The sequence below is a fragment of the Delphinapterus leucas genome, chromosome 10 (assembly GCF_059928025.1).
Source record: "Delphinapterus leucas isolate spDelLeu-1000000601 "Yukka" chromosome 10, BTC_Dleu_Yukka2, whole genome shotgun sequence".
Taxonomy (NCBI): domain Eukaryota; kingdom Metazoa; phylum Chordata; class Mammalia; order Artiodactyla; family Monodontidae; genus Delphinapterus; species Delphinapterus leucas.
Window position 1 is genome coordinate 39,017,826 of NC_143138.1, and position 17,843 is coordinate 39,035,668.

Consider the following 17,843-nt stretch of genomic DNA (forward strand, 5'->3'; position numbering starts at 1 on the left):
TAAGTTGAATATAAGGACAGGGCTGACTGAGGACTGGGTTAACTGAGCACCCGTCCACCCTCCCAGAGGGAGGTGTACACACATTGTGTGTACACTACTTGTTACTTTATATTCTAATCAGCATCTGCCCATTTCCCTAGTATACAGTGAGTGCTGGAGGACCAGAATCTTTCTTCATCTTTTTGTTTCCAACATCACCTACAGAGCCTTACACACATTTGTTGTTCAGTAAATGCTTTCTGCATGGATAAATGTTTGCAAGATGGCATTTACTGAGTTGAAGTACTTCAAAAAAGACAGTAGTGAGAAAACAAATACTTCCATTTAAAAAAATCAAGGGAGGGCTGCCCTGGTGGCACAGTGGTTGGGGTCCACCTGCCAATGCAGGGGACGCGGGTTCAACCCCTGGTCCGGGAGAGCAACTGGGCCCGTGTGCCACGGCGAGGAGTGGCCCCCGCTTGTCACAGCTGGAGGGGACCCGTGTGCAGCAGCGGGGATCCGATGCAGCCAAAGATGAATAAATAGAACAAATAAATTTTAAAAAAAATTTTTTTAAGTTATAAAAAAAAAAAAAGTCAAGGGAATTCCCTGGTGGTCCAACGGTTAGGACTCGGCACTTTTACTGCTATGGCCCGGGTTCAGTCCCTGGTTGGGGAACTAAGATTTTGTAAGCCGCGTGGTGCAGCCAAAAAAACTTTTTAAATTTTAAAAAGAAAGAAAGAAATACTTCCCTTAAAAAGTAAAATCACTGGGTTTCCCTGGTGGCGCAGTGGTTAAGAATCTGCCTGCCAGTGCAGAGGACACGGTTTCCAACCCTGGTTCAGGAAGTTCCCACATGCTGCAGAGCAACTAAGCCAGTGTGGCACAACTACTGAGCCTGCGCTCTAGAACCCGCGAGCCACAACTACTGAAGCCCACGCACGTAGAGCTGGTGCTCCGCAACAAGAGAAGCCACTACAATGAGAAGCCTGCGTACCGCAATGAAGAGTAGCCCCCGCTCACCACAACTAGAGAAAGCCTGCATGCAGCAACAAAGACCCAACACAGCCAAAAATAAAAATAAATAAAAAGAATTTTTTAAAAATCAAATTACTAAATAAGGATGGCAGCGTGAACTATTGATATTATCAATATAAAAGGCCTAAAGAGTTCATTTTTAAAATGTAAACTAGAATAGTTGATTTTCTCATCTTTAATGTTGCATGTTGAACCTCAACATTATTTTACATTCTACTTTGAATGCATGTTTCATTTCCACGAGTCTGGCAAATTAGTTCAAATTTAGTGTTTTTTTTTAATTGGAAACAGTTATAAATAATATTACTGTTCTGTTGTAGTTAAAGTGTTTAGATAGTTATCACTCTTGATAAGTTTTAGAATAAATGAAGAAGAGCTCAGGTGTATAGTGTTGGAGAAATACCTGGACCAGGAGCCGGAAGATAGGGTTCAGGCTTTGGCCCACTCTAACTAGACGTTGCCTTTCTGGCATCAGCTTCTTTCCTGTCCAGTGATGCAGGGGTAGACGCCTTAATTTCTAAGGTCCTACTAGCCCAAAAAATTCCTGATAGAATTCTAAATGTTTATGAAAGTTATAGGAATGATAGAAAATTCTCCTCAATATATTAACAAGAACTTAAAAATCTTGTCTATAACATGTATTTTAAATTTTTATTATGAAAAATTTCAAACATATACAGAAGTAGAGGGTTTTTTCCCCCTGTGATACAGTGACTCCCCAGATTTAACAAGTCATATATTTTAAAATTGAAGGTTTTTGTCAACTAAATTAAAAGGAAAAACTTCCCAGTTACAGGCAATACCACAAAACTACCACTGTAGGCTAAATTAAATCAAATCTTGCTTTTGGTAATATTTTCAATTGGAGTCATTTTTTTAACTTTTCATTTTGAAATAATTTTTGACTTCTGGAAAAGTTGTAGAACTAGTACAGAGAATTTCCTTATATGCTTCACCCAGCTTCCCCTAATGTTGACATCTTACTTGACCACAGTACTTTTATCAAAATCAGGAAATTAACATTGATTCAGTGCTATTAACTATTCTACAAATCTTACTTGAATTTCACCTGTTGCCATGCTGATGTCCTTTTTCAAGTCCACCATCAAATTCAGGATCCAACATTGTAATTTAGTTGTCATGTCTCCTTGTCTCCTCCAATCTGTGACAGCTGATCAGTCTTTGTGTTTTTCATGACTTTTAACACTTTTGAAGTTAAAGTTAAATAATTGAAGGCCAATTATTGTAGAATATCCCTCAATTTGCGTTGGTTTGATGTTTTCCCCTGATTAGATTTAGGCTATGCATATTTGGAAAAATACATAAGTGATGTGCCCATCTCAGTTCATCATTATCAGGAAGTACATGACATTGATGTCTCATTACTGTTGATGTTAACTTGGGCCACTTGGTTAAGGTGGGGTCTGCCATGTTTCTCCACTGTAAAGTTACTATTTTTCTCTCTCTAGTTACTAAGTATCTCATTGGGAAGGAAATACTTGGAAACTATTCAGATAACCTCTTTTACATCACACCTTCACACACTAATTTTAGCATCCATGAATGACTTTTGTATGCAACAGTTATTACTGTGGTATTTGCCTAATGGTGATTTTTCTATGTCCACTGTTTCTTCTACATTTAATTAGAATTCTGCTGTAAGGAAGAGCTGCCTCTTCTCCCCTGTTTATTCAGTTGTTTATTTATATCAGTATTGACCCATGGATGTCATTTTATTCTGTAGGTTATTATTCATTACTATTCTTATTTAATTTGTTGCTCAGATTGTCCTAGATTTGGCCATTGGAAACTCCTTCAACTTGGCTCTTTGGTCCTTTCAACATTGTTTCTTGAGCACTTTCTTACTTATGACACCAATAGATGCTTAGGGCTTATTTGGTAATTTTCCTGCCCCCAGTCTGGAATCAGCCATTCCTCCAAGGAGCTGTTTCCTTTTACTGGAGAATGGTATTTAGAAATGAAGATCTGGGTGCTAGGTATACTCATGCTATGGAATGTTATTGCTTCTAGAACCTCTTAACAGAGCTAGAAAATACATATATCTCAACATGCATATATACACATTCTATGTGTACTTCTGTATTAGTCTGTATATATATATTAAAAGCTATGAGTACATACTGACACTTTCAATTTCAGTCCACCACAGTTTTGTTTTAGCCTCCTCTCTTTGCTTCTTTGAAATTGCTTTCTCCAACAGTGAGAAACGTGGCTCTCATTATTCACAGTATATTTATTTATTTGCTCAATCATGGTATATACAGAAAGTAGTTTCAGAATTGCTAACCCATACCCCTGTGAAAAACAAATTTCCTGGGACTTCCCTGGTGGCCCAATGGGTAAGACTCCATGCTTCCAGTGCAGGGGGCCTGGGTTCGACCCCTGGTCGGGGAACTAGATCCTGCACGCATGCTGCAACTAAGAGTCTGCATGCTGCAACAAAGATCCTGCATGCCACAACTAAGACCCAGCACAGCCTAAATAAATAAATATTTTAAAAAATATTTTTTCCTAAGTAGGAAATATCTGAGTGTACTTCCTTTTGTCATTAGCCTATAGCATACATTGAAAACACTGTTTTCCAACTTAGGTTAGTTTTTTCATCCTCATTCCCTTCAGTATGGTTATGTTATTCATTTGTAATACAGTTAAGTTCATTTGTTATGTTTACCTTCCATTGGGGTTCCCCCCACACTCTGGTAGGTTTTAATTATTTGTTTTTTTGGTGTATGAAACATTATCATGATTCTAGATGATACAAAAAGATATACTCAGAAGTGTTATTCCCCCCCTCATCCCTACTAACCTGTTCCCATTTCCTCATTATTTCCACTCTGTTCCTTCCTACCTCCTATAGGTAACCAATCTCATTAGTTCCTGGTTTATTATTGTATTTTTTTGCAGAAGTGAGCAGATACATGTATTTTTATGTCCCCTTTTTGCGTGAAGGATAATATACTATGAATAGAATTTTTAATATATGTGAATAATCCTTTATATAATTTTTTTTCTGTTTCTAAATGTATTAAGAAAGGGCAATGACTAATTTTTTTGTTTCTCATCTTGTTAGATTGTACTTTCCTGGGAAATTTGAGAGTAAATGGTTTATTCTTACTTTTTCTCCCAAAAGCCCTTTTTGGTTTTCTGGAACAAATCAATTTTATAAAAATTTATTGTATTGTCACTTATCAAGGTTAAGGTGTCCTGCTTTCCCTCTTTGAAACCAGTTAGCTCTGTGTGGGAGGAGGACAGAAGGTTGACTCAAAAGTGGTCTCTGTCAGAAGCCAAGATCACCTTGTTCCTTTTGAAGTCTACTCAGTCTTCACTTTACTGGTTTGCCTTTTTTTTGTACCATCACCCATATACTATTAGATTCAAAACCAAGTAGAAATCCTAGAACTAAAGCCAGTTCCACAGTGAAAGAAAAACTATAGACAGTGATCATCCATTATGATATGTCATTATAGATACACAAGAGTGACCAAGTTTCTGTCATTTCTGTGTAAAGGTACAGTGAATAGCCGGGGGAGGGGGCACACAGGCTGTGGAAGTGATAGATGTGAATTTCGAATCTTGGAATCACTACTTGATATTTTTATGACTTTAGACAAGTTACTTAATCACCTTGAGCATACAGTTTTCTCATCTGTAAAATGGGAATAATAATCTTTTACCCCCACAGATTGTTGTGACAGTTAAGGGAAGAAAGGTGCCTAATACATGTTAGACAGTTTCTTTTTTCTATAAATAAATACATTTATTTCTCTAAATAAATTTATTTCTCTAAATAAATGTTTATATCATTTATTTTGCGTCCTTTAAATAGATTTAAGGAAATAAACTTCTCTTTCTCTTATATTCTACAGCCAGTCCATCAGCAAATTATTTTGTCTCTACCAGGGTTGACCTAGAACCCATGATCAATTTGTCTTCAGTAACAGTCTTAAAAATAATTATATATCTTCTTAGTAATGTTACCTAAATCGTATTTCTCCAGGATTTTTGCTGGTTTGTTTTCTGAAGAACAAAGTTGTGGACTGAATCAAAAGGCTTTTATTGAATTGTGATCTTTTGCTTCCTTTTAATAATTTCTTTGGGGAAGAGAGAATTTACATTAGTTTGACAGAATTTATTCTTTCTCAAAGAAATTGTGATTTTTACTCCGTCAGGATCCTCATGCTTGCAAATCAATTTTTAGATTCTGTTCCAGTGTGCTTTATGTCAATTAAGATGACCATCTTGTAATTTTTATTCAGTGTTGTCCTTTTTCCATTAAAAAAAAGTCACTGTGTTCTAAGGTACTCTAATTGACATTATCATGATGACTGATACTTTAGTCATCATACTTTAGCTTCATTGCCTGTAGTGGCTACATTGTTACTTTTAAGCTTTGCTTTCTTAGAAAAGCCAATCTGACATAAGGCTCTGAATAGCTACCAGCTCCTCTTCCCCCAGCTCCAATCTCTCACATCTTCTGAGTTAACTTCCATGCCCGGAGTAGGCACATCAAAATGCTAGCTGTGTGTGACTCTCTTGCCTCACAGTGCTTTCAGCCACATCAATGCAAAGAATGCAGACAATCGGGAGTATTTTCAAATGTGAAAATTTCAACAGAGTGATCTGCAGGGATTCAAGTTGTTGGAGTACCCTTCCCTCTCACCTCCTTTCCCTCTGCAAATCCCACTGAAATGAGAGATGGGGAGGGGAGGGGTGGAGAATGATTTCAAAAAAAGAGGAAGAAATCCGTATTAGTGGTGGAAAATAGGAAGACTACAAGAAGTGGATCAGAAATTATGGAGAATTTCTGGAATACGTAAAGTAGATAAAATTGGACTGATGGAAACTAGACTCAGGAAACCCAACCCACAACAGGTGTAGAGAAGACCTCTGCAGAGGTACATACTGTTCGTCTCAACAAGCTTGGGAAGAACTCCAAGCTTAGTCAGCTGGTGCAAGGGAGCCAAGGCAGGCTATGGGGTCATCATCAGGGTTGTTATAAAACAATATGGAACAGCTGGGCTAGTAAGCCTGTAGTGTAGTGGTTCTCAACTTTGGCTGAATTTAGAATTACTTGGGGAGCTTTTAAAATTCTGATGCCCAGGTCTCAGCCCAGACCAGTTAAATAAGAATAGCAAATCTCAAAGGATGGAACTCCAGGCACAAGTATTTAAAAAACAAAAAACACCCCTGGTGATTCTAGTTTGCAGCCAAGGATTGAGAATTACTACTCGAGAATTACTACTCTAGGGCCTGGCTGTGACTTTTGCTCCCAAGCTAAAACCAGTAAGGCCCAATTTCTAAAGTAAAGTAGGGATCTGCCTCAGAAGGCTCCGTGTGTTAGGACTTGGACTACAGAATGAGAACATAAGTATCTTTGAGCTTTTAAAACAGATTTGAAGGGGAAAAAAGTGAAAGCAGCTCTGCACAACAGTAAATAAGCAGAAGTGTTTTGCTCCTGAAGTAAAACTTTTTCCTACATCACCAGTGGAAAAAGGTGTCCCCAGCCTTCCTGTGCACATGATGCTCAGCATGTAGTAAATGCTCAATAAATATCTTTGGGATCTTCACCCAGAGATCTGCATGATCAGCCCACTCCTCTTGCGAAAAGGCCTACCATGGAAGTATATCCAATGGCTTAGAAAAACTGTGTCAGGTAACTAAAATCACTTGATCTTTCTGAATCCTTCCTTTTAAAGCATGACCAAACAATACAGAATCATCAGCAAATACCATGAAATAGAAGCACTGAGGTGGACTAAGAAGAAATAGAAGAGAACTTTCAAAATACTAATTAGTATCTTCAGAGATATTTAACAGGATATTAAATTCATGAGTCAGAAAAATCAGCTTCTCTGAAAAAGGAAAAGATAAGAAAGTATCTGGGAGGCTTCCCTGGTGGCGCAGTGGTTGAGAGTCCGCCTGCCGATGCAGGGGACACGGGTTCGTGCCCCGGTCTGGGAAGATCCCACGTGCCGCGGAGTGGCTAGGCCCGTGAGCCATGGCCGCTGAGCCTGCGCGTCCGGAGCCTGTGCTCCACAACGGGAGAGGCCACAACAGTGAGAGGCCCGCATACCGCAAAAAAAAAAAGAAAAAAAGAAAGTATCTGGAAATTAAGAATATGATTATCAAAATTGGAACTCTGAGGAAGGGTTGAAAAGCAAAATGGACAGTCCCAGAATCTTGAATTAGTGATACAAAAGATAGTGAAGAATATCTCAGAACACAGAGGGGAAAAAAAAAAAACAAACACCAAAGAGATGAAAAGTGAAAGAAAAATTAGAAGACTGGGATAATCAAGGATAGATGATATGTATCTAACCAAACGTGTAATGGAAGAAGGTTTCCTAGAGAAAGAAGAATTTTTTCTTAAGAATTTACCTCACACACAGTTTTTTTTGTTTTCATTTTTTGTGGCTGCATTGGGTCTTCGTTGCTGTGCCTGGGCTTTCTCTAGTTGCGGCAAGCAGAGACTACTCTTCGTTTTGGTTCGTGGGCTTCTGATTGGGGTGGCTACTCTTGTTGCGGAGCACGGCTCTAGGCACATGGGCTTCAGTAGTTGTGGCATGCAGGCTCAGTAGTTGTGGCTGGCGGGCTGTAGAGCACAGGTTCAGTAGCTGTGGTGCATGGGCTTATTGCTCCGTGGCACGTGGGATCTTCCCAGACCAGTGTCCTGCACGTTGGCAGGCAGATTCCTAACCACTACACCACCAGGGAAGCCCCAAGATAGAAGAATCTTAAGATTGAAAGGGCCAGTTAATGGTGGCACACAGGAGTAAGGAGTGCTTTTTCACCTAGATACATCCTGGTGAAATTTCCCTTTCCTTCCTCCCTCCCTTCCTTCCTATTGAAGTATAATAGACTTAAAATATCATTAGTTTCAGGTATACAACATAATGATTCAGTATTTTTATACATTAACAAAATGATCACCATGATAAGTCTAGTTACCATCTGTCACCTTACAAAGTTATTACAGTATTACTGACAATATTCCCTATGCTGTACATTACATCCCCTGACATTTATTTTCTAACAAAATTTGTACCTCTTTATCTCCCTCACCTATTTCACTCATCCCTCTACTCCTCTCTCATCCCCATTTGTTTCTGTATCTAACTCTGTTTTATTTGTTCATTTGTGTTTTTAGATTTACATGTAAGTGAAATCATGGGGTATTTGTCTTTGTCTGACTTATTTCACTTAGCATAAATACCCTCTAAGTCCATCTGTGTTTTTGCAAGTGGCAAGATTTCATTCCTTTTTTTATGGCTGAGTAATATTCCATTGTATATATATCTGGTGAAATTTCTTAATTCCATAACTTAAAAGAAAATTTTGAACTCTTCCAGGGAGAAATAAGCTATGTGCAAAGGAATGAGAATCAGAATGACATCAGACTTCTTATTTGTGACACTAAATACTAAAAGACAATGCTTTGAGCATTGTCTGTAACTGAATATTTTAAACCTAAATTTCTTTCCTCAGCCAAGTTATCACTTAACTATGAGAACAAATTAACTTTGGAGTATGCAGACTTGTGCTCTTTTTGAAAAAAATACTATAGGATATTCTAAAACATCACAAAAAACAAAGCCAAGAAGTGAAGACTCAAGGCATAAGAAACATTAGTGAGCATAAAAGTAATTTCCATAACATGACAGCTGAATTTGGATCTCTGAAATGGTAGAACTATAATGTTAAAATAATAATTGTTTAACAGTATGGAGCTACGGTAATTAACAAAATGGGGTGCAAATGGGAAATGAAGAGGGGAAGCAAATGGTCTAAGAAGGTTTTCTTATTCAAGGAGATACTATGCTGATTAGTCCACATCGATAAATATGTGTATGTGTGTATGTACGTGTGTGTGTATAGATATACACATGTATGTGTGTATGTGTGTATATATGTACACACGTACTGTTGAACGATTTGTTTAAAATTTAACGTTAGGCACTAGTAAGAATAGGATGTAGAACTTCCAAGCGACCCTGCATGGAGTGGGGAAGTAAAGGAACGAGGAAAGGTTGATCAATTTAGTAAAAGTAATAAAGGAAGAATAACAATAAAACATTATGTAGGAAGTCAAAAATAAGATTGTAGGAATAAAATCAATCATGTCAGTGATTACAAAAAATATGAATGAGATAAAGTCACCTATTAAAGGCAGAAATTCTTATAAGGTTAACACAGTGATGACAACAAAATCTAGCTATGTGTTCTTTACAAATAAAACACCAAAAACCAAAATGGTCCAAAATTGAAAATAGAGGAAAGATTTCATGTATGACCATGTTGAAATCTGATAGAGCTATGAGGGTTTTTTGGGTTTTGTTTGTTTTTCACATGCTTTTGAAGTATTTATGAATGTCCTGGCAAATTTTGTCCAGTAAGAGAGAGCAGATTCTTGAAACCATTTTATTATATATTTTCACAAAATAATGTAGTATGGTACTTGGGTCTAAAATGGATAGTGTTTATTCTTTCATATATTTTGGATTTATATAGCTCCTTCTAAAAAGGTATCTTCAAGGCTTCGGGTAGAGTAAAATCTTAGTAGAAAATAATCTTTTTGTTATTAAGAAATTAAGCCAGTGGACCATTTATTTTGGAATAGTATTAAAAAACAAAACTCCATATCAGTAAAGAATTTAAATAGCTCTTGGCATTTATTAAAAATAGGAGTACTAACATATTCAAAAGGGAAAATTCCTATAAATGAGTGAAAATTACTACCATTTTCCTTAATGCCCTGTTTTCAGATTAATCATTAAATAAATATTTACTTTCTGGCCCTGAACTGTGTGTTGTACACACAGTTGTACACACTGTGAGGTACAAAATAAGATACTGCCTTTGCCTACTTTGAATTTTATTCATACTTTGACAGCTCTCTCTGTGGAGCGATCAAGTGGTTTCTTATACCAAGTTCTAAAACATGTTTAATCTGGTATAATTTACCACTAATTGCAGGAAAATAATCATAGCTAACATTCATTGAGTTCATCTCTGTCTATCCACACATAACACAGTATTTTCACATAGTAGCCACCCTGACATTAAATGAATGCATGCCAGATATTGGGCTAAAAGCTTTAGTTCAATACCTAATTTAATACTCTCAACAATTAGGAGTTAGCTGACATTATTTCCCCTGTTCTATAGATGAAGAAACTGAGCTTCAGATAATTGAAATGACCTTGCCCAAAGCCACAGTTGTTAAGTGACAGAATGGGACTGGAATCCAGTCTGGTGTAAAGAGGAGTGTGGTGAGGATTTGTACTGGTATAGAATTTATTGCTGTGTGCATGCTTCCTGTTTAGACTAAGGCATATAACCATTTGCATAAATGTTACTCTGTTCAAGTAGCCAGGTTCCACACCTGCCCTCGGCATCTGTCCCCTCAGTGCCATGAGCAATATTCCAGTGGTATTTGTTCATCATAGTACAAAATGGTACAGAGGACAGGAGGCAGTTTGGGGGAAATCTGACCACCATGACTGAGGGGAAGAGTTTCTCTTCTAATCAGTGATTAATATGCCTCTCCTGATTTTAGAAATCCATCTCTGGATTTGCCTTTTCAGGGGGTCATTAAGATCCCACTGTCTCTTGGATGCTTTGCTCTGTTAGGCAGGAGATGCAGGCAGAGAGAAACTCCCTTGGCATGAATTAGGCAGCAGAGAAAACCCTTGCCGAATGGGAGTAACCTGTCACAACCTGGTTTTCTCTGGCTAAATGACCAGTCTTGTCTAGTCGTAATGCCATTACAACATTCCCATTCAGATCCCCATGACCCAGTAATTGTTCTGGGAATGAGTGCAAAGCTATCAGACACCAACTACTATAATTAGAAAAGGGAAAAACAGACACTTACCAGAGCTAACGTCTTTAGGCTGGAGCGTTTACAGCACTTTTTTGGGGGGGTTATGGAGCCTCTTTCTCAGTTTTGCTTCCTAAAGTACAAACTATACAGTTTTCGGGTTCTTGCATTCCAGTTTTTTTCCTTACTGCAGTGCACTCTTTCCTTTTCCCCCCTATTTTAATCGGAGTACAAATTGCTGTCAGCACATCGAGTTCATGTGCCAGCCACTTTCAGAACAGGGTGTTCTGTGCTCTTCAAAACAAAATTGCTCTAGGGCAGTAAGAGAACAATAAGTCAGAGCTCCAGTTTAAGTGATGTTTTGCAGCAGACTGGGCTCACTTGATGTGGTTACACTGGGATTGCGCAGCAAGGCTCGGTAATTTGGATCGGTTTGACTTCGTGGGGTTTGGAGGACCTCCCCCCTTTAAGTTACGTAGACTTTAAGTCAAGAGAAAACGTTGTCCCTTTTTAACTTGTGTATTTCTTTCTCTTCCCAAAAAAACCCTAAGTAGAAGCATCCTGTATGTACTTTTATTCTCTTTGGGCACGTCATAGATCATTTACTTCCCGTAAATCATGCTGGTTGGAATTAGCAACAGACCTCCTGAGCCCTAGAGGCCAAGCTCCCAGTGAGTCATGATGGTTATTATTAAATATTTATTAAATGAGTTTTTGCACTAAGCGATACAAGGTCAAAAGCAACCACAGGTCTTCCACAGCCAGAGCTGCCATGGTTTTCTTTGGTAGCAATTATCGAGACAATTTAAAAAAAAATTGGATCTATAGGAGCCAGGCATGTCTGCATCTGTCACCATGATGGAGGTTCCTGCTGCGGCAATCGGCTCCAAGGTGGGGAGGAGTTCTTGTCAGCTGTCATAGAACTTGTCACACCAGTGTTCCAATTTTAGAAACCAGTTAATCTAGCGAGAGTGTTTGCTACTTGTAGATGTAAAGAATCAATGGACTATACTCCCTGAGGCTGTGATACCTCCTCTTGCTCTGACATTCCAGATAATGTCAGTATTAAAAGGTTTTATATATACACGTAAAGACTGCTGCATGTGTGCACGCACGCATGCGTATCAGTTTATCAATTTAAGATTCTGTGGTACTGTAGGTAGTGCTTATTCAGGTTCAACTTCAAAGAGATTTAATAGAAAAAAAAGATTGGTCCCTATATAAGGTAGTAAGTATTTATAAGAGTTATTGCAAATGTTTCCCTATTAGGTGGCCAAAAACATTGGTTCTACCATATATTGTTTCTCTTAGAGAGACCGGCTGCAGTGAACATTTTTTTTTTGCTTTCTTAATCATACTTTGACTTGAACTTTTTTTTTTGCTTGCTTGCTTGACTTATCTTTCCCAACATGTTTATTAGTAGCCAGTCTTTTCTTTCCCTAATATGAAGGGTTATCACATGTAAAGAGAACTTCTGAAATTATTTATATAATTTTAATATCAAGTATATGCATCAAGCTGAAAAACCAGCCTAGGAAACTGACACACAGGCAGGAATCCTTCACAGAGTCTCTGGATTTCCTGTTTTGAAAACACATTCAAACTTGATCAACCAAAAACCACAACGAATGTACTGATAGTTTCCTCCCCCACTAAATGTACTCTCCATCAGGGAGGAAAACACTTCTAACAATAAACCTCACTCAAAAAGATCTGTCAACTAAGTTGTGAGCTACTAGGATAATAAATCTCAATGCTTGAGATATTCTATAATACGTGGGCCGAAACTCACTTTGCTCAGCAAATCTTTTCTCATGAAAAGTGTCATCACATTAGTCTAAATTAAATTTCTTGGGCAGATTTAAAAATATTTAAGAACACAAATTTTCAAACTCTCAAATTCTTTAGAGACACCAGCTTTTACTCCAGTAAAAAATATCTTTAAGCCTAGGATTCCTTGCAGAACCTCTCTAGTGTGTATGTATTTGAAAATAATAAAGTTGAATTTATTTTGAAACTATTTCCAATTCAAAAGAACTTTCACTGTGCTGCAAGCTAAGCTGTATTTTATCTAGAACATTCCAAAAGTGAGTTAATAGAAAGTCATGTGCATTTATGAGTATGGGACATAGAACAAAATTTCTGTATGCCAGCTCCACCCTGAGAGCCAGTCTAGCTCTTGCCCCTGTTTAGAAGGTCTGACTCGAGAGTCAGGCCTTCTCTAGTTTGGCCCAAGCGTCTTCGACTCCACCCTATGTCTGCAACGGGAACAAATCGGGATGGTATTAATCCTAGTGACTTAGAAAACGGTAGAGAACTTCAAAGCATAAATGTCCATGTGACTTTTCTGCCCCTAGTGTCTATGCCACTGCTGTTTACTCTTCAGGGTTTCTCTCATTTCCTAGGCCTGGGCTAAAGGTAACCTGATGAAATGATTAACTACAGGAATTAGCTTTGAAGCTGGTTTCTGGTCTACATTGAGAGTTATATTACTGGGCCATAGAATCGTAGAATTTTAGAGCTTCAAAGGACCTTTGAGATCAAGTAGTTCAAAAGTAGAGTAAGTTGGAATTGAATTTGTATTTGGAAAATAATTGTCTCCTGGAACGAATGTAACAGAACAAGTGATTTTTATCTCTAAAGCAAGTTATTGATCTAAAATAGATCAACCAGTCTCAGAAAAGAAGCATTTTAGGAATTCCTTACATTTGAATCAAGGCCATTATATTACAGAAGTAGGAATAAAAAATTTTCTTATGAAAGGCAAATTATTACATTGCTTGTCGACTGTTGTGCTGTCATACAAGCCATCCATTTTTCTGATTGAATGAAAGACCTAAATGGAAAGGAATGAATATCCGTAATATTAAACATAGTTGGAAAGTTTCAAAGAATTGTTTATCCCAGAAGAAAAAGTCTAACTAACCAAGAGAAAAATATATATCTGTATGTGTTTTCCTATTTTATATGAACATAAAAGCCCCTTATCTAATGTGAAATTACCCTGGGAATGAGCTGAGTTTGAGTGCAATGAGGAAGTAGGCCCTGAGAAATTGACCTCTTCACTTAACATTTCAGAGGAGGGGGTTGAGTAATTTGATTTGTCGAGTTATAGGAGACTATTGATTCCTTCACATTTTACATTTTTTACTGCACTAAGGGATTACAGATATGTTAGTTATTGATGATGTTGCCTTTGGCCTTTTCATTTTTATTCAGACATATTTGTGAATGAGATTAAAACTCTTAAAGAAAAAAAAAAAGAGCTTCTATATTCAGTTAACCCTTTAATATCACTGGGGAAATAGCCATTCGGTTGTTTTTCAACCCAAGCATCCGAAGCCAAGATGCAGTTATAAATGTTTAAGCCTTTGTATACTTGATATTAAGTTTGTGGCATTTTGATAATTACCTATTAAATAATCTAGTATTTCTTGTTTTGTGTTATAGGTGAGGAAACCTCTGTCATATAGTAGGTTTAAGTTAAACCTGTGTTTCCACTTCATTATCCTCTAAGCTATCTTACTGATGTAGTTATCAGTAATTATAAGTTTAAACTTAAAACAGAAAGAAATATGATTGCTCTTAAATTTCCAGACTGGGTAGACTAAGCTTCAACAAGACATACCACGTATGTCTCTAGATGAAATGAGGAAGGGGAACTACTCATTTATCAGGTTCCTGAATTAGTCACGAAGAGCAGCTCTGTTGACTGTCCTTCTCCTCTCCCTCAGTCCACCTGGAAGGCCGCTGTGGTGGAAGGATGTTTGATTGCAGAGATGTGGGGTTCATAGTTGGCGAAGGAGAAGACCACGACATTCCAATCGGAATTGACAAAGCCCTGGAGAAAATGCAGCGTGAGGAACAATGTATTTTGTATCTTGGACCACGGTAAGCAGCATACCAGTTCAGTACACAGTGAAGTTATCTAAAGAACAGGGATACACTTGCTTTTTCAATCAACCCTTTGCTATTTTCAGTGAAGTTAAGGCCAACAGTGGAAACAATTAATTAAATCAGGCTACAGTTAGTCACAGAGTGAGTTAATGGGCCTTATGATATTACAGACATTTGTAAGCCTATTCACTTGATTCATGTGTGTTCAGGGTAGGACTGACAGGCAAGTTTTGCTTTTCTGTTTGTTTTGCCTGCCATATTGCCAAGACAGGAAGCTGTTGGCCCTTCTCACGTGATTCTCTTGCCCCTTCTCTCCTTTTCTCTAAATTAGGCAGGAGGCAGTAAAACGTGGGGGTTAGAAGTTGAAGAAGCATTTGGATGATTTATTACCACTTGAATTTGTGCCACCTGTTCTTATACAGACTCCCTGAAAAGAGTGTTCTTCCTGGATCTAAAGGCAGCGGAGATGACTCATTTTTGCCTAAATTTTTCCCATCATAAGGATATCCATTAGCACTACCAAGCTTAGAACTATCAGACACTAACTGTCTCTCTGGTGAAAACATGTTTGGTATTATTTTTAGATCTAAAATTATACCATGAATCCAACCCTTCTATCTTGAGAAACGGACCCTTGAGAGAAACCAGGGTGTTTTGATTCTGTTTGTGTGAACGTGCATCTGCTTATCTCATGTCTCATCCCTCTCTGGATCCTTGGATTTCAGTCAGTAGGATTTTGAGTTATTGAGAATCTTGATGACCTGCACTTACCAATAGGTAATATTGTGCGCCTTTTGTACAGTTGCTTGAATTTGTGTAGCCTCGGTCGTAATCCAGTGGCATATTTACCTTTGCCCTAACACTTGAGCCATAATCGTATATCTTAAGTGATGTTTTAGTCATGCCACTACCCACTTGAAAATCCTTGCAAAATGCTCTACACCTCGAACGCTTTAGAGCTTTCACTGAGGCACCATTTATTTAATACCTTCTTTTTCTCAGTCTTATTCCTTTTTCAACTAGTATATTCCCACCTTAGTGTGTTTTATTTACATTTACTATGTATTTGTAGTTCACTTAGGTGAATCTGTTTCTATAAGGAACTTTTTAATTCAGGTGGTGCATAGAGAGGCTATCTCTTCCATATCCAAGTAATATCTAACTATTTTTAATCCAGCATTCCAAAGTTACAGTAGTTCTAAACTCATATAAACAGAGTGGTATTTATGTCCATGTGTTTTCAGATCTAAGTTCCTTGAAGATGAGTTCTCTATACATTGTGAGCATATAATATGAATTGGTTCATTACATTTTAACCTAGCTGACAAGCCAGTTGTGGGAACAGATGTCTCAAGTTTAATGGCAAAGGGAAACAGGAATTATCCTTATATTTATTAATGCAAATAGTTCCTTGCAAGTTTAACTTGTTATATGATTAGTGATTAAAAAAAAAAAAAACATGCAGCTTACCAGCTGTGTACTCGACTCTCCTAAGCCTTAGTTTCCCTTTATGTAAAATGGGGATAATGGTATCTACCATACAAAGTTGTGGAGGACTGAATGAGATAATGCATGTAAAGAGTGTAGCAAAGTGCCTGACACAGCCAAACCCTTAGTATGTTAGCTATTATTGCTGTTGTGATGATTATCTCTCTCTTCCATTTTACTCTCAGACCATAAGGAAAGGGAAACCCCGTTTTAACATATGGTAGATTTTTCAGGCATAAAAGTTGTCAACAAGTTTTCATAACTTACTAGATATAAAAGTTTTTTCATATGTTTTATGGAAATAATTTAGCATAGTTAGAAAGGAACATGTTCTTTTCTCTTCAAGATGTTGCTTAGTATGTTGAGGAGTCATTTAAAGTGCAGAGTCTACACCAGGAGACTGTCCACGCGGGTGCTGCGTAAGATTATCCGTGTATATAGAGAATCCCTGCCCACCGGGCATGCAGTGAGCGTGTGCAGTGAATTTGCTTGTCTTACCAGAGTCCCACTTATAGATACATTGCATCTGAGTGTGGCTGTAAATATGGCTGTTGCAAATATGTGTTCTGTGTTACTCTTAGTGTCATCTGTATTTCATGCTCCAAAAACCCCAGGGCATATACCTTCCCTTTCATTCTGATAGACTCCTTGGCAGGATGTTTTCATAGTAAGGAATTCATAAAACACTTCCAGAGAAGCCATTTTCTCTCTTCTCATCAGGACAGTGTCTTTAATATTGTTTTAAATATGGTGACTGATTAAGCTCTTTTGTTCCAGGTAAAGTATGGCTAGTTTTAGCTTTTTTCTTTTTTCTTCCTTATCTTCTGTCCTGCACCAGCCCCAAACAAAAACATAGGCTGCCAAGAGCCAGAGTATCTCAGTTATGCGGCAGTGTGGGTCAAAAACTAAACAACTTTCTGGGACACACAGTCTGAATTTAAATCCTGGCTCTACCACTGCCTCTTTGTGTGATTCTCAGGAAGCACTTCTCTCTGAGCCTCAGTTTCTTAATCTGTAAAAAGGAAGCAGTTGGTAAGAGCAGTTGCATACAAGGTGCAAGTGCTTCTTGTATGCACATAAAGGCTTAATGGTCATTAGCAGTCATTATTTGTATCTCTGCACTCTGCAGGCACCTGTCAGTTTAAGAACATTGATACTGGATTCCTTCTGTTACTGTAATCCAGCTTGTCTTTTGGTTAAGCCTAGAATTCCTCTTGTGGTGTTCTGTCTTTCAGTCAGATGAATTTGTGTGCCCTGGGTCCTTCCTCGCCCACCCTAATCCAGCATAAATCAGACAACTTTCTGTAAAATAGGAAGTCAGGTTAAATGCTCCCAAAACAGTTCAGTATGAGCTTACGCCTCCCCGGGATTATGTTTTCCACATGTGTCTTCACAGAGTTTCTTCGTTTGAACCCAGGAAAGACTGTAGAAATCGTATCCTTCCTTAGTCTTCTTTAATCCCGTTGATGATAACCAGAACAATTTGGTGCCTGCCCTCGACCCAAACCCTCACCCTTCTCGCCCTCCCGCGTTGTAAGGCAGCTGTTCGCATCCTCGGCACTATTGACGTTTGGGGCCAAATATTTCTTGGCCGGGGGAG

General features: G+C 38.0%; 2 protein-coding genes across 19 annotated transcripts in view; one reads left to right on the forward strand and one right to left on the reverse strand.

Annotated features, from left to right (window-relative positions):
* The window catches only part of FKBP5 (FKBP prolyl isomerase 5), a 94,294-nt gene that overhangs the window by 59,751 nt on the left and 16,700 nt on the right, over positions 1-17,843 (forward strand). For all 18 annotated transcript variants that reach the window (XM_089918020.1, XM_022581718.2, XM_089918008.1 and 15 more), the window contains one exon: positions 14,593-14,749. In XM_089918020.1, coding sequence (XP_089774146.1) covers positions 14,593-14,749 — 157 coding nt within the window. The remainder of the gene's footprint in view (positions 1-14,592; positions 14,750-17,843) is intronic.
* LOC111178729 (uncharacterized) overlaps positions 1-17,843 on the reverse strand; it is a 176,143-nt gene that overhangs the window by 18,898 nt on the left and 139,402 nt on the right. The window contains exon 12 of the mRNA XM_089919870.1: positions 1-14,699. This exon is cut by the window's left edge and continues 18,898 nt beyond it. The gene's annotated coding sequence lies outside the window, so the exon portion shown is untranslated. The remainder of the gene's footprint in view (positions 14,700-17,843) is intronic.